We start from the raw sequence: 15,749 nt of genomic DNA, 5'->3' as shown, positions 1-15,749 counted from the left end.
GGGCTGGAAGACCCTGGCAGGTGTCCAGATGAGTACACACGCACGCACACACAAACACACGCGCGTGCGGGCGGGCAGAGCTCTGGTTAGGTGGTCAGGTAGACGGATGCTAAATGCCTGCTCCACTCAGACACATTGGCAACGTCCCAATATTCCAAAGTGGCTTTCCTTCCTATGTCCTAGCTCCTATTTCCTCACCCTAGGACATTTGAGTAGATTTTCTAATAGAAGTCCTGTCTGTTACTGTATGCGAGTGGCTCTGGAGCTCCCTGATAGAGCAAAGCCCGTTTTGGATTCAGAAATAAAGTATCACATATGCTCCTTCTTAGTTCATTGTCGAACATTCTACATTCTTTCCCCGTAGTCCAATCAAAGACACCTAAAGATCAACACCCTCTCACATCCTTCTGTCTGTCTGTCTGTCTGTCTGTCTGTCTGTCTGTCTGTCTCTCTGTCTGTCTCTCTGTCTGTCTCTCTCTCTCTCTCTCTATAACAGATTACGGCAGGTGGTGGCAGGGTAATAGATTACGGCGGGTGGTGGGAGGGTAACAGATTACGGCGGGTGGTGGCAGGGTAATAGATTACGACGGGTGGTGGGAGGGTAACAGATTACGACGGGTGGTGGCAGGGTAATAGATTACGGCGGGTGGTGGGAGGGTAACAGATTACGGCGGGTGGTGGCAGGGTAATAGATTACGACGGGTGGTGGGAGGGTAATAGATTACGACGGGTGGTGGGAGGGTAACAGATTACGGCGGGTGGTGGCAGGGTAATAGATTACGGAGGGTGGTGGGAGGGTAACAGATTACGGCGGGTGGTGGCAGGGTAATAGATTACGACGGGTGGTGGGAGGGTAACAGATTACGGCAGGTGGTGGGAGGGTAACAGATTACGACGGGTGGTGGGAGGGTAACAGATTACGGCGGGTGGTGGGATGGTAACAGATTACGGCGGGTGGTGGGAGGTTAATAGATTACGACGGGTGGTGGCAGGGTAATAGATTACGGCGGGTGGTGGGAGGGTAATAGATTACGGCGGGTGGTGGGAGGGTAATAGATTACGGCGGGTGGTGGGAGGGTAACAGATTACGACGGGTGGTGGGAGGGTAATAGATTACGGCGGGTGGTGGGAGGGTAATAGATTACGGAGGGTGGTGGAAGGGAAACAGATTACGGCGGGTGGTGGGAGGGTAACATATTATGGCGGGTGGTGGGAGGGTAACAGATTATGGCGGGTGGTGGCATGGTAATAGATTACGGCGGGTGGTGGGAGGGTAACAGATTACGGCAGGTGGTGGGAGGGTAATAGATTACGACGGGTGGTGGGAGGGTAACAGATTACGGCGGGTGGTGGGAGGGTAATAGATTACGACGGGTGGTGGGAGGGTAATAGATTACGGTGGGTGGTGGGAGGGTAACAGATTACGACGGGTGGTGGAAGGGTAACAGATTACGGCGGGTAGTGGGAGGGTAACAGATTACGGCGGGTGGTGGGAGGGTAACAGATTACGGCGGGTGGTGGGAGGGTAACAGATTACGGCGGGCGGTGGGAGGGTAATAGATTACGACGGTGGTGGGAGGGTAACAGATTACGGCGGGTGGTGGGAGGGTAACAGATTACGGCGGGCGGTGGGAGGGTAATAGATTACGACGGGTGTTGGGAGGGTAACAGATTACGGCGGGTGTTGGGAGGGTAATAGATTACGACGGGTGGTGGGAGGGTAACAGATTACGGCGGGATTTCCAGCCAATTTGACACAACTGTGGGAAGCATTGGAGTCAACATGGGAACGCTTTCGACACCTTGTAGAGTCCATGCCCTGAAACATGTAGGCTGTTATGAGGGCAAAAGGGGGTACAACTCAACAGTAGGAAGGTGTTCCTAATGTTTGGTATACTTAGTGTATATTCCAAGCAACACTTGCTTTGTGTAATGATGCTAACAATGAGGTATAATGGAGATATTACACATTGATCTAGAATGTCCAGATTCTCAGACCTCATTCACTATCAATACAACTATTAGCATTTCAATTGCAAAAAATCATGTTTATCTCTTTTTAAAGAACATGAAGATCATGACGTCTCTCTGGTCGACTCGAGAGATTGAGAGAATGAGAAAAGGAAGGATAGGAGAGACAGAGACGTGTGATGAGGAAAGCTGCGAGGGAGGGGGGAGGGTGTTAGGGGGGGGCTAGTGACAGACACAGCTTGGAGAGGCTGAGGTCATGGCAGTCCAGAACACAGACCTGCTCTTGTCTGCGTTTTAAAGACTCCCTCAGCTCAGAGACAGAAATAGAGAGAGAGAGACACAGCGAGAGAGAGACAGAAGTCTCACCTCTGCTGAAATACACGGTGTGGAAAGTAATACAGTTGTCTGGAGTACTGGCGTGTGCAGAATGTGTGTGTGTGTGTGTGTGTGTGTGTGTGTGTGTGTGTGTGTGTGTGTGTGTGTGTGTGTGTGTGTGTGTGTGTGTGTGTGTGTGTGTGTGTGTGTGTGTGTGCTGTAAGTGTTTGAAGTGATGTAGCGTCACTGTGGACATGTTATTATTTATTGCACATAACAAGCTCAACCTCAAGTCAATATACCAGGGGGTTAGGATGGGCTTGTGTTGTCTAACACCTTAATAACCCCCAATCACCTCCACTGCTAGCATACAAACACACACACTCTGCCAACACCCCTCCTACATTTACACACACTCACTCTCCAAATTGTCAGACGCCTTTTCCGCGACACCTGTCTGGAGGAGTTATTGTTGATTTTAGCTCTATTTATACTGGGATCATTCTCTCTCACACACACACACATACACACACGCACGCACGCGCTGGCTAGAGCCGCCTGACACCTCTGGGTGCGTTGTTCTGTTGAGACTGGCAGGCCGGTGAGGATGCCCAACGGGCAGCATGGCTCACATTGCCCTCCGCTGGACAAAGGAAAGGGCCCCTTTTAGGATAGAACGTTGACTTGACCTAACATGATATTTTCTTTCTCTCCAGGCATCAGATCCCATTCCAACCAAGAAGTCTAAACATGAAGACTTCCCATCCCTAACCCTGTCCGAGAAGCAACCCGATTGGCTACGATCCCTCTCGGCTTCGGCCAATAAGGGGCTCAACTGCTTCCAGCCCAGACAGAGGCCCTCGGCTTTCAGGCCCTGGTCCCCTAACCTCTCAGCTGGGGACAAAGACGTGCCCAGCCGCCCTCTGGCTCTCCTGAGAGACAGGTGAGGACAATATACCCAAAACAGCAACAAACTACCCTGAAGACACATAAAACACCAAGTCCAAGCTGTTAACACAGGTCAACATAGAACACCAAGTCCAAGCTGTTTACACAGGACAACATAGAACACCAAGTCCAAGCTGTTTACACAGGTCAACATAGAACACCAAGTCCAAGCTGTTAACACAGGTCAACATAGAACACCAAGTCCAAGCTGTTAACACAGGTCAACATAGAACACCAAGTCCAAGCTGTTAACACACGTCAACATAGAACACCAAGTCCAAGCTGTTTACACAGGTCAACATAGAACACTAAGTCCAAGCTGTTTACACAGGTCAACATAGAACACCAAGTCCAAGCTGTTAACACAGGTCAACATAGAACACCAAGTCCAAGCTGTTAACACAGGTCAACATAGAACACCAAGTCCAAGCTGTTAACACAGGTCAACATAGAACACCAAGTCCAAGCTGTTAACACAGGACAACATAGAACACCAAGTCCAAGCTGTTAACACAGGTCAACATAGAACACCAAGTCCAAGCTGTTAACACAGGTCAACATAGAACACCAAGTCCAAGCTGTTAACACAGGTCAACATAGAACACCAAGTCCAAGCTGTTAACACAGGTCAACATAGAACACCAAGTCCAAGCTGTTAACACAGGACAACATAGAACACCAAGTCCAAGCTGTTAACACAGGTCAACATAGAACACCAAGTCCAAGCTGTTAACACAGGTCAACATAGAACACCAAGTCCAAGCTGTTAACACAGGTCAACATAGAACACCAAGTCCAAGCTGTTAACACACGTCAACATAGAACACCAAGTCCAAGCTGTTAACACAGGTCAACATAGAACACCAAGTCTAAGCTGTTAACACACGTCAACATAGAACACCAAGTCCAAGCTGTTAACACAGAACAACATAGAACACCAAGTCCAAGCTGTTAACACAGGTCAACATAGAACACCAAGTCCAAGCTGTTAACACAGGTCAACATAGAACACCAAGTCCAAGCTGTTAACACAGGTCAACATAGAACACCAAGTCCAAGCTGTTAACACAGGTCAACATAGAACACCAAGTCCAAGCTGTTAACACAGGTCAACATAGAACACCAAGTCCAAGCTGTTAACACAGGTCAACATGTTGTGCTCATGTTATTGATGGATGTGCTCCCTCCCAGCATGCCTCACTATCAAGAGGGACCACCTGCTTGTCTGGGTGGGCTGAGGTTAGAGGGGCAGGTCTGATGGTACCGCTCCTACCCACATGGTACCACTCACACACACTCAACCGTTGTCACCCACTCGTAGTGATTCACCACACACACATAACAACATTACACACATCACATTCACACAGGAGCACACACATTTGATCTGATACATGTTGCACTCAGTAGGAGTGAATATCCAACGGAATATTACGAGTGGCTCTGGAGCTCCCTGATAGAGCAAAGCACGTTTTGGATTCAGAAATAAAGTATCACATATGCTCCTTCTTAGTTCATTGTCGAACATTCTACATTCTTTCCCCGTAGTCCAATCAAAGACACCTAAAGATCAACCCCCTCTCACATCCTCCTCTGTCTCGCTCTCTCTCTCTCTGTCTCTCTCTGTCTCTTTCTGTTTCTGTCCGTCTCACCCTCTCAGTCTTTACAACTTCAAGACCATGGAGAACGCTGTGTCCCCAAACATGGCCCTCACACCCCCACCCCTGACAAAGGCAGGGCCCCTGTCCCCGTCCGTGCCTAGCACCTCCCACCCCAGTGCCAGCAAGGCCCCAGGAAAGGGAGCCAGCCCCATATCCAGGACCCGGAAGAGGAGGGCCACAGGGGAGCTCCCGCACCCAGGCCACGAGCCACCCTTCTCCCCATCGGCTGCAGCCAGCAAGCTCCCACCCCAGGAGGACAAGGACTCGGAAGTGGATATCGAGGTGGAGAGCCGAGAGGAATGTGAGTAACTCAGAAACTTTTTATGTTTGAAGTGAAAACCTCTTACTCTGACACAAAACGTAACCTTACACTCTCTCTTCTCTCTTTCCCCAGTCACTTCGTCCCTGTCCTCCCTCTCCTCCCCATCCTTCACCTCCTCCAGCTCTGCCAAGGACATAAGCTCGCCCGGCGCCCAGGTCCCAGTGTGTACGGCGGTGGTGTTGAGCCCCGAGGACGGCCCTCTCGCTGGGGTAGCGGCAGCAGCAATGGCGGTGGTGTTGGCCCCTGAGGGCCCCGGGCCGGGGGGTCTGGAGTCAGAGTTGGAGATCCTGAGGCTGGCGCTGGACAGCGGGCTGGACTCCAAGGAGTCTAAGGAGAAGTTCCTGCATGAGATCGTTAAGATGAGGGTGAAGCAGGAGGAGAAGCTGGGCTCCGCCCTGCAGGCCAAACGCAGCCTCCAACAGGTACAGAGACCCATCAATCAACTATCCTATACCCCAATTCACAAATATATCATCAAATATCCATGAATAGGTATAAAATATACATTTATACATTGCAAAGAAAGGCTGATAAACTATCCCTGTGTGCTGGGGCACCTTGGCTAAGATCCGAGGACCCAGAGCTAATGCCTAAGCTTTAGCCCTGTTTTTACTAATGCCTAGGCTTTAGCCCTGTTTTTACTAATGCCTAGGCTTTAGCCCTGTTTTTACTAATGCCTAGGCTTTAGCCCTGTTTTTACTAATGCCTAGGCTTTAGCCCTGTTTCTACTAATGCCTAGGCTTTAGCTCTGTTTCTACTAATGCCTAGGCTTTAGCCCTGTTTTTACTAATGCCTAGGCTTTAGCCCTGTTTTTACTAATGACTAGGCTTTAGCCCTGTTTCTACTAATGCCTAGGCTTTAGCCCTGTTTCTACTAATGCCTAGGCTTTAGCCCTGTTTTTACTAATGCCTAGGCTTTAGCCCTGTTTTTACTAATGCCTAGGCTTTAGCCCTATTTTTACTAATGCCTAGGCTTTAGCCCTGTTTTTAGTAATGCCTAGGCTTTAGCCCTATTTTTACTAATGCCTAGGCTTTAGCCCTATTTTTACTAATGCCTAGGCTTTAGCCCTGTTTCTACTAATGCCAGTGTGTCATAATTTCCTCAAACTCTTAAGTAGTAGACGGAGGGGAAAGTGTTAAGAAATGGGAAAGTACTGTACACGCATTAAGCAACTCACACAGAAGTGCTCTAACTCAGAGGCCTGGCAGCGTACACCATGACTTGGCAAAAAAAACGACAATCGGATGTTGCTGCAAAAGCAGACAGGGCAGACTTCCATTTTATTTTTGGTCTTGGAACGATACCAATAATTGTTTTTTGAAACGAGCGACAACTGTGTGTGTGCGATGGTACACAATGTGCATCCTCCCAAGACGAAACATTCTTGAATGACTGCGTTCCACTTGGCTTACGTTAAGTCATTGTCTGGAGATAGAGATGAGTAACACTAACAAAACAAACATCCCAGTTTAAAACAGCAGCAAGTTGAGAGTAAGCAATCACTTTTGTTCAAAAGTTGTACTTCATTTACCAGACAGGACATTTAGTAAATTGAGCAAGAAGTAGACTGGAGGATTGTAGTTCTTTGGGTTCTTTTCATCATACTTTAACGAGGTAGCTAACAAAGCTTGACGACAGATACGCTTGTCCTGGCTGTTAAGTTCCCATGACAAGTGAGTTTCCACACGCACCCACACACACACACCAGAAATATGTTAGTCTCTCAGTTTCAAAGAGGAAGGAAACCTCACTTCTGTTCGCCCTCTCATCTCCTTAACCCTTGACCTCTAGTAAACACTGGGCTGTGGTGTATTAGAACAAGTTTTTTCTTGTAAAGCTCTGTTTCTTGATCTTCATATGAATGTATAATTGACTGAAACCACTGCCGCCCTTGACTTGACTTGTACAACTTATAACATGTCTTATAAAACAGTTGTATACGTTGTGCAGTACAATGTCTTCCACAATCGTAACCTTACATTATGCTTACATTGTCTTTGTGTTGAGCTTTCATAACCTTTTGTTAAACGATAGCTCTTTATCTGTTTTCCAGGAGTTCGCTATGACTTTCAGAAGGTTCAAAGTTCAACAGGGTTTCCCCAGGCTCAATGTCAACAGCTAGCTTGTTGTTTGATGTTAGCGTCCTTGAATAAGTTTAATGCCAACTCTTCCTCTGTAGGCTACGCTAACATGTACTCAGGAATGCTAATGAGTTAACGCCAACTCAGTAATGCTACCTCTATTTAGCTCATGTGTGAACTGTTCCCTAGGAGTTGGAGTTCCTGCGACTGGCTAAGAAAGAGAAGCTCAGGGAGGCCACGGAGGCCAAGAGGAACCTGAGGAAAGAGATTGAGCGCCTTCGCGCCGAGAGCGAGAAAAAGATCAAGGAGGCAAAGGAGTCGCGCGTGCATCTGAAGAGGGAGCTGGAGCAGGCCCGGCAGCTCAGAGTGTGTGACAAGGGCTGCGAGGCAGGTCGCCTGCGCGCCAAGTACTCCACACAGGTGAGGACACACACAACACACACACAACACACACACACGGGCTACTCAAACCCAGACAGAGCAGTGTCTGTAGTCTGAGTCCGATTACATAAACACTCGGAACGGAGGCTAGCCCTCAGAGTAATTGCATCATTTTTGTCTAACACCAAGGCTAAGTCTTCTCATGGTCAATGGGGAAAGAGAAAAAATGTTTCCTCCGTCAAAAATAAATGGGTGTAACCCAAAGAGGAAACAGGAAGAGATGTTTAGTTCCTGTTAAGCATCATGGGAAATGTAGATTAGACATAACAAAGGGGAGGTACACTGGATTCCCGTCTGTAGTTTCTCTAAAAAGAACAATTCCCTTTCCAGCCCTGTCATAAAGCCCTGTCATAAAGCCCTGTCATAACAACCTGCCATAAAAGCCTTTATTTGAGTGAATGTTTCAAATGTTTATTGTTTTTATAGTGTTTGCAGGCTTTGGGGAGACAGCTTAGTTAGGTCTATGTCAGGGCTCGTCCCAATGTTCACTGTTGTGTGTCTGGGTTAGGGTTAGGGTTAGGGCTAGTCTTAATGTGTGTCTGGGCAGGATGTGGAGAGACTTAGAGGTTTGCACGCGCAGAGCGAAGGATGTGGCCACTGGCTGTGTGTGTTTGTGGGTGTGGGTGTGTGTGTGTGTTTGTATGTGAGTGTGTGTGTGTGTTTTAAGAGTTCAAAACATGATATTAGGTAGTTAACAAGAAACAACAGAAAATGCTGTAAGTAGACACATCAGTCATATAGCCTGGATCCTCAGCTCAACCCTTCCCTGAAAGTAGACACATCAGTCATATAGCCTGGATCCTCAGCTCAACCCTTACATGAAAGTAGACACACCAGTCATATAGCCTGGATCCTCAGCTCAACCGTTCATGGTGCTTTTTGCTTGGTTCCAGATCGAGGACCTGCAGATGAAGCTCCAGCATGCCGAGGCGGATCGCGAGCAGCTCCGGGCAGAGCTACTACAGGAGCGGGAAGCCAGGGAACACCTGGAGAGAGTGGTCAAGGAGCTGCAGCAGCAGCTGTGGCCCAAGGAGCAGGACACGCCTACCGAGGACACCCCCGTCAACAACTAACCCTTTCCATGACCAACCCCCCGCCAATCCCCCACTATCAGCACCCGAAACAAAACTTTGCCTGAGACCACAGAGACAGAATAGAGAGAAGCAGAAATATCAATCCTCTATGTGTGCGTGTATCCATCCTCACAAAAACTGTATGAGTGCTTGGATGCATCCTTGGAGAGAGAAACAAAGAAAGTCCAACGTGGTCTTTGTACAAGGACCAAGTTGTTACTAGTTGTTGGTATTTGTACAAGGACCAAGTTGTTACTAGTTGTTGGTATTTGTACATGTACCAAGTTGTTACTAGTTGTTGGTCTTTGTACAAGGACCAAGTTGTTACTAGTTGTTGGTCTTTGTACAAGGACCAAGTTGTTACTAGTTGTTGGTATTTGTACATGGATTAAGTTGTTACTAGGACAAGCACTGAAACGCACCTCTCCTCCACAAAACTGAAAATTGGATCAGGAGAAGAAAAAAAATATATATAGCACAAAATTTAGTTGTGCCTGTATTTTCTGAGACAGAAACTGGTGAACCTTTTGGATAAACACTTTTCTATGATAAAAAAATAAGATAATAATACAATAATTTTACAACTGGCCTGTTTAGAGACAAAATGGAGGGCTGTCAAAATGGCAGAGGAGCCGGGAAGTAGGACTGGACTCCTGAGGCGTGCCCCAGCAGGGCTTCTGCTCCGTTTCCCGTGAAGAAGTTGGAGAATTTCATGACCTTATAAGCTATTTAAGAGACTGCAAAGCGATATGTAAAAAATGTAACGAAAACATTTTCTTTGCTTCTTTGTGCTATAAGAGCTTGGAGACAAAAAAATATGGATTTGCAAATATGAACAGACAGCAAGCAAGACAAACTACCACCAGTGCCATCATGGTTAGTCGGTGAGTAGAGGAGGCCATTTTGATCCAATGAGGAAAAGTATCAAGTTTGTTCTACTATTCCATTAATACATCATAAAGTTTACTATGGAAGGGGTCAGAGGATTGCATTGGACTAGATGTTTTCTCTCTTTGACACAGGCCCTGTGTCTGTGTTCTGGTAAACCTCTTAGAGTGAGCATTTCATTTAGATATTAACAAGAGATGGTCACACAAATACACCGAAACAGCATACATACTTGTCTTCATTATGTGTTTGTGAGCATTTGGGTTAAAACCCAAAAGTGTATCTTATAAAGATATACTTTGTGATCATTTTGTATCTGGGTGCAATCTGAAGCCCAGATTTGTACACAAGACTTCTGCTGGGTTTCCCCCTGGGACTGTTGGTTAAAACTAGCTTACCCGGCTTTACTGCTTTTCATTTGATTAGCGAGAGTTGGCATGACTTGCTCAAATGAAGATCGAAAATACAATTTTTGAATACTATGATTTTAGGGCTGGAAGTGGCGCCTTTAGCCAGAACCACAACATTTTATTTTTTAAATAAATGATGGTATGTAAATATATATATATATGTGTTTTGTTTTTTTACAATAATGAATCGCACTTTGTCATTACAAAATACTGTTATAATGCCTTATACTCCCATTATTGTCTTCAATCTTACATTGGAGAGGAAATATCCATGACAACAACAATACAAATCCAAGTGAGCATTTTGTTATTATATGCAACTCATTTAAATGCAATGTAATCATGTGTTTAAGACAAAATATTGTAAATAAAATGAGAGAGAAAAGGGGTCAACAGGCTTGCTTGCTGATACAGTTTGGGCTGTTGAAAAATGTCATTCCAGTCTTTTTTGGCACTAATTCTACAATTTCTGTTGACAAGTAACACTCATCAAAATAGAAAGACAGTGGAGACAGTAGGATAGCAAAAGACAAAATGGCATGGGCGCCCAACTCTCCTAAAATGTTGGTATTTATTAATACGACAATGATTCATCCACGTTCCAAGGTGTGAAACACAGTGCTTTTAGACCATTCATGGGAAAGCAGTGATTATAACAGTCTGAAGACACATTGCTCATATATTTACCAGAAAAAATATAAAGATGAATAATAAAAAAAAAATACATTTTATAATGCTCCGCTACAGAGTGGGAACAATGCAAATTAGAATGTACATTGTGTTTATGCTTTTTTCCTTTGAGTGTTGATGTTGTTGTTGTTTTAAATGTGGGATATTTTTATGGCTTGTTTCTTCTGTTCCTTTTTTCCAATAGAAAACTCATATATTTTCATTCATATGCATGACATTTGAGAAGGTTTGCCATACATATAGTCATTATTGGGCATTGATACTGTACATGTAAGGATTTTATTGTGTTGTACAGCAAACCTGTCTTTTTTTAGAGGAATCTAAACATGTTTATTACATAGTTCAAGAAAAATAACTTTACACGTACACGCAAAAAAACACAACCTGAAGTTCAAACACAATGCTGGACAACCTCAAGTGCCTGAAAGTGGGCAGAGGGTTTTCCAGATCAGGAACACTGACGATGAAGTAACTGTTTGTATTTGGCCTGAGTAGGAACGTGCTCAAGAGTCAACTCCACCATGGGATGTCATTACCGTCACAGTGCAGATGTCACGCCCGTCACACAGTGCAGACACTGTCGACGGAGGGGACATTTTCATTCTCTCTTCTCTCTGCACTATCCCTCTGGATAGGCCTGACTTGACTACATTGCTCAAGCTACATGATGCAGCTTTCCCCCCCAGTATTTCTAATGCAGTTTAAGGCGGTAATTACATTAACTCTTCTTCTTTTTGAACAGAAACAATTTAACGACTTGTAATTGTAAAAAATAAATAATCTAATAAGGCATTTTGAATGATACCTTTAATTCATTCAGAAATGTTCTTTTAGAGATATGCATGTCACAAATAATTCTAGGTATCAACAGATACCATAGCTATGCGGTATTATGAGGTTAACTCTTGGTTGTAGAAAAAGATGACCTACCATTTCTATGTGATTTGGTCTGTCTATCCAAAGGTGGACATTTCTAACTAGTGAAGAGGGCATTATGTCCAAGCCCCATGTCTTAACCAACATTAGAAAGGCCAATGTTATTTAGAGACTGACACTGAGTCTGTGACTTTTGCGGACCTAAAATTGGTACATTTTATAGTTGTTTTTACACTCGAGTGAATTGATATTTGTAGTTTCCTTTTCATGGTTTTCTACAAAAAAAGGGGAGAAAATGACAACATTGGCTCTTTGCTCCCAAGTAAAAGAAAAAAACGGATAAATGATTTATTATTTTTTAAACAAGAACCATTTTGCTAAATGGAGGACAACGAAGAAGCAATAACAGTAGAACATATAAAACTATCCAGTGTGAAGATTTAAAAATAAGAATTTACAAGTGTAAATAATCTTTCATTTTTACACTATTGTGTTATATATGTACATGGTGTTTCCTTTTTATCCAAAACAAATCTTTTCTTACAGCTGTCTTGTTTTGTTTTGGTTTGTGTTTTAACCAAGAACATGTTTCAAAAACAATTATTGCAGTGCATTAGAGAATATTCCCTACACAAACATGTTGTTTATCCAATTATTTACATTTTTATTTTACTGTAAGGTCTTTATATTGAAATACTTTTTTCAACAGTTCATATATTTTTTACAATATATTCAATATCAGATAGTGTACAGTGTCTTCAGAAAGTATTCATAAACCTTGACTTATTCCACATTTTGTTGTGTTCCAGCCTGAATAAAAAAAATTTTTTTTTTTTTTGTCTCACCCATCTACTCACAAAACCCCATAATGACAAAGTAAAAACATGTTTTAGACAATTCTGCTAATTTATTGAAAATGAAATACAGAAATATCTTAATTTACATAAGTATTCTCATCCCTGAGTCAATAATTTGTAGGAGCACCTTTGGCAGCAATAACAGCTGTGAGTCTTTCTGGGTAAGTCTCTAAGAACTTTCCACACCTGGATTGTGCCACATTTGCCATCATTATTTTTTTAAATCTTCAAGCTCGGTCAAATGGGGTGTTGATCATTGCTAGAAAACTATTTTCAGGTCTTGCCATAGATTTTCAAGTAGATTTCAGTCAAAACTGACTCGGCCATTCAGGAACATTCAGTGTTTTCTTAGTTAGCAACTCCAGTGTAGATTTGCCCTTGTGTTTTAGGTTATTGTCCTGCTGAAAGGGGAATTCATCTCCCAGTGTCTGGTGGAAAGCAGACTGAACCAGATTTTCCTTTAGGATTTTGCTTGTGCTTAGAACCATTCTGTTTCTTTTTTATCCTGAAAAGTCCTTAACGATTATAAGCATACCCATAACATGATGCAGCCACACTATGCTTGAAAATATGGAGAATTGTACTCAGTAATATGTTGTATTCGGGACAAAAAGTTAATTCACTCTGTCAATTAGGTTAGTATTGTGGAGAACTACAATATTGCTGATCCATCCTTAGTGTTCTCCTATCACAGCCATTAAACGCTGTACTTTTTTAAAAGTCACCATTGGCCTCATGTTGTAATCCTAGAGTGGTTTCCTTCCTCTCCGGCATCTGAGTTAGGAAGGACGCCTCTTTATAGTGACTGGGTGTATTGACACACCATCCAAAGTGTAATTAATATGCTCAAAGGGATATTCAATGTCTGGGATATTCCATGTATGTTTTTTTTACCCATCTACCAATAGGTGCCTTTTGTGAGGCATTGAAAACCTCCCTGGTCTTTGTGGTTGAATCTGTGTTTGAAATTCACTGCTTGACTTAGGGACCTTACACATAACTGTATGTGTGGGGTACAGAGATAGGGTAGTCATTCAAAAATAATGTCTAACACTATTAATGCACACAAGTCCATGCTACTTATTATGTGACTTGTTATGGAAAGTTTTACTCCTGAACAAATCTAGGCTTGCCATGACAAAGGGGTTGAATACTTATTGACTCAAGACATTTCATCTTTTCGTTTCTAATTTGTAAAAATTTCGGAAAACATAATTCCGCTTTGACATTATGGGGTATTGGTGACAAGAAAAACTCTAAATGTAATCCATTTTAAATTCAGGCTGTAACACAACAAAATGTGGAAAAAGTCAAGGGGTGTGAATACTTTCTGAATGCACTGTATGAATGTGTTATTCAATGTGTTTCTATGGGTTAATAGCAGGAAGGCCAAATTCAATGTTTCATCAAGTAATGGTAAAAATGGGTCACACAAGAACTACCGCCACCTCGCAGGTTTTTTCCCCATCCTCATGTATATTTTAGCCCTACACTGCTGCTAATGCTATATCAACTTTACATTTCTAGAAATATTTTTATGTAAGAGGTAAATGTATGCTTTCTCGTTTATTAATGACGCATATACAGTATGAGAAAAACGCTTGGCTTATTTATCTATTCCTTCCTCTCCCTTGCCCCCCCCCCCCCCCATTCATTGACACCCTCTCACAACACGGACTATATTGTAAAGTAAAGGACTTTATGAGATTATGTTTGAAAATAGCTATGCTTATATACCACAGTGACTGAATGTACAGTGTATAGATGCATTACCAGAAATAAAGTTGTTTGTCCAGATTAAATGACCCATATTTGTTTCTTTTAACAGCTGTTATGTTTCTTGCTTGTGACCATCAGTTTGGCTGACAAGAATTCAAACCCCTGCCTCGGGCATCACAGTTTCTACACATGGCAATGACTTACAGAATAATATTTTGTACAAGCGTTTACCCACCTTTTGCAAAAAAAACGCAACGAAAGTATAGGGAGTGTTACTCAATTCACTCCACGACCGGTGATCAGTGATACTTTGGCAGAGTTACAAAGCCATGTAAATGGTGGTTAGTCATTGAGTCATTGTGTCTTACTGAATAGCTCATGAATTGAACATTAAATCCCTCAAATTCTAAGATAGAGACCGACGTTTGCTCTTACGGAATCAGACAGAGAGTTAAAACCATTCATTTACAGTCCTGGTTGTGGCAGAATCACCGTTATAATGTATCTAGCTCACCCAATCAAGATTCTACTTTTCTAAGGAAACATTTGACCGTTTTTCTTACATTTACATTTACATTTAAGTCATTTAGCAGACGCTCTTATCCAGAGCGACTTACAAATTGGTGCATTCACCTTATGACATCCAGTGGAACAGCCACTTTACAACAGTGCATCTAAATCTTTTAAGGGGGGGGGGGGTCAGAAGGATTACTTTATCCTATCCTAGGTATTCCTTAAAGAGGGAACACTTATTCAAGTGTTCATACTACAAGTGACATAGACTGACCAGGTGAATCCAGGTGAACGCTAATGATCCCTTATTGATGTCACTTGTTAAATCCACTTCAATCCGTGTAGATGAAGGGGAGGAGACGGGTTAAATAAATCTTTTTAAGCCTTGAGACGTGTATGTGTGCCATTCAGAGGGTGAATGGGAAAGACTTAAGATTTAAGTGCCTTTGAGCGGGGTATGGTAGTAGGTGCCAGGCGCCAGGCGCACCTGTTTGTGTCAGGAACTGCAACGCTGCTGAGTTTTTCACGCTCAACAGTTTCCTGTGTATATTAACAATGGTCCACCACCCAAAGGACACGCTGTAACGCCACTCAAAGGACAAGCTGTAACGCCAACCAAAGGACACGCTGTATCGCCACTCAAAGGACACACTGTAACACTAAATTTCCGCGATAAGGATTGAATAAAGCCCCTAAAGGAACAACCCATGTTTTTGCTTAGGGCCGGCTCTGACTGAATGTATGGTTATTGATGTGGGCACACAAACCCGCGAGCCACTTTGGCCGCTCATGACCATTGCCGATTTTTTTTTGCGGCCCCCACTCCCATCAAAGTTGACCATCCCTGTAGTAGGACATTGTACAATTTGATGTAAACATTCATTAAATGTACACACACACCCTTGCTTACCAGACATGTCCATGTGGCTTCACTGCAAGCTTTATCATACCCTTACTATACTGCTGTGTCTCTGCATGTCGGGC

General features: G+C 43.6%; 1 protein-coding gene across 1 annotated transcript in view; it reads left to right on the top strand.

Moving 5' to 3' along the window:
- Nucleotides 1–14,335, top strand: part of LOC129829555 (ski oncogene-like) — a 116,582-nt gene extending 102,247 nt beyond the window's left edge. The window contains exons 2-6 of the mRNA XM_055891311.1: nucleotides 3,003–3,229; nucleotides 4,895–5,196; nucleotides 5,290–5,639; nucleotides 7,488–7,718; nucleotides 8,633–14,335. Of these exons, the coding sequence (XP_055747286.1) occupies nucleotides 3,003–3,229; nucleotides 4,895–5,196; nucleotides 5,290–5,639; nucleotides 7,488–7,718; nucleotides 8,633–8,812 (1,290 nt within the window). The 3' untranslated portion in view covers nucleotides 8,813–14,335. The remainder of the gene's footprint in view (nucleotides 1–3,002; nucleotides 3,230–4,894; nucleotides 5,197–5,289; nucleotides 5,640–7,487; nucleotides 7,719–8,632) is intronic.
- The last annotated feature ends 1,414 nt before the right edge of the window (nucleotides 14,336–15,749 follow it).

The sequence above is a fragment of the Salvelinus fontinalis genome, chromosome 31 (genome assembly GCF_029448725.1).
Source record: "Salvelinus fontinalis isolate EN_2023a chromosome 31, ASM2944872v1, whole genome shotgun sequence".
In the NCBI taxonomy this organism is placed as follows: domain Eukaryota; kingdom Metazoa; phylum Chordata; class Actinopteri; order Salmoniformes; family Salmonidae; genus Salvelinus; species Salvelinus fontinalis.
Note: the sequence above shows the minus strand (reverse complement) of the source record. Positions and strands in the feature narration are given on the sequence as shown.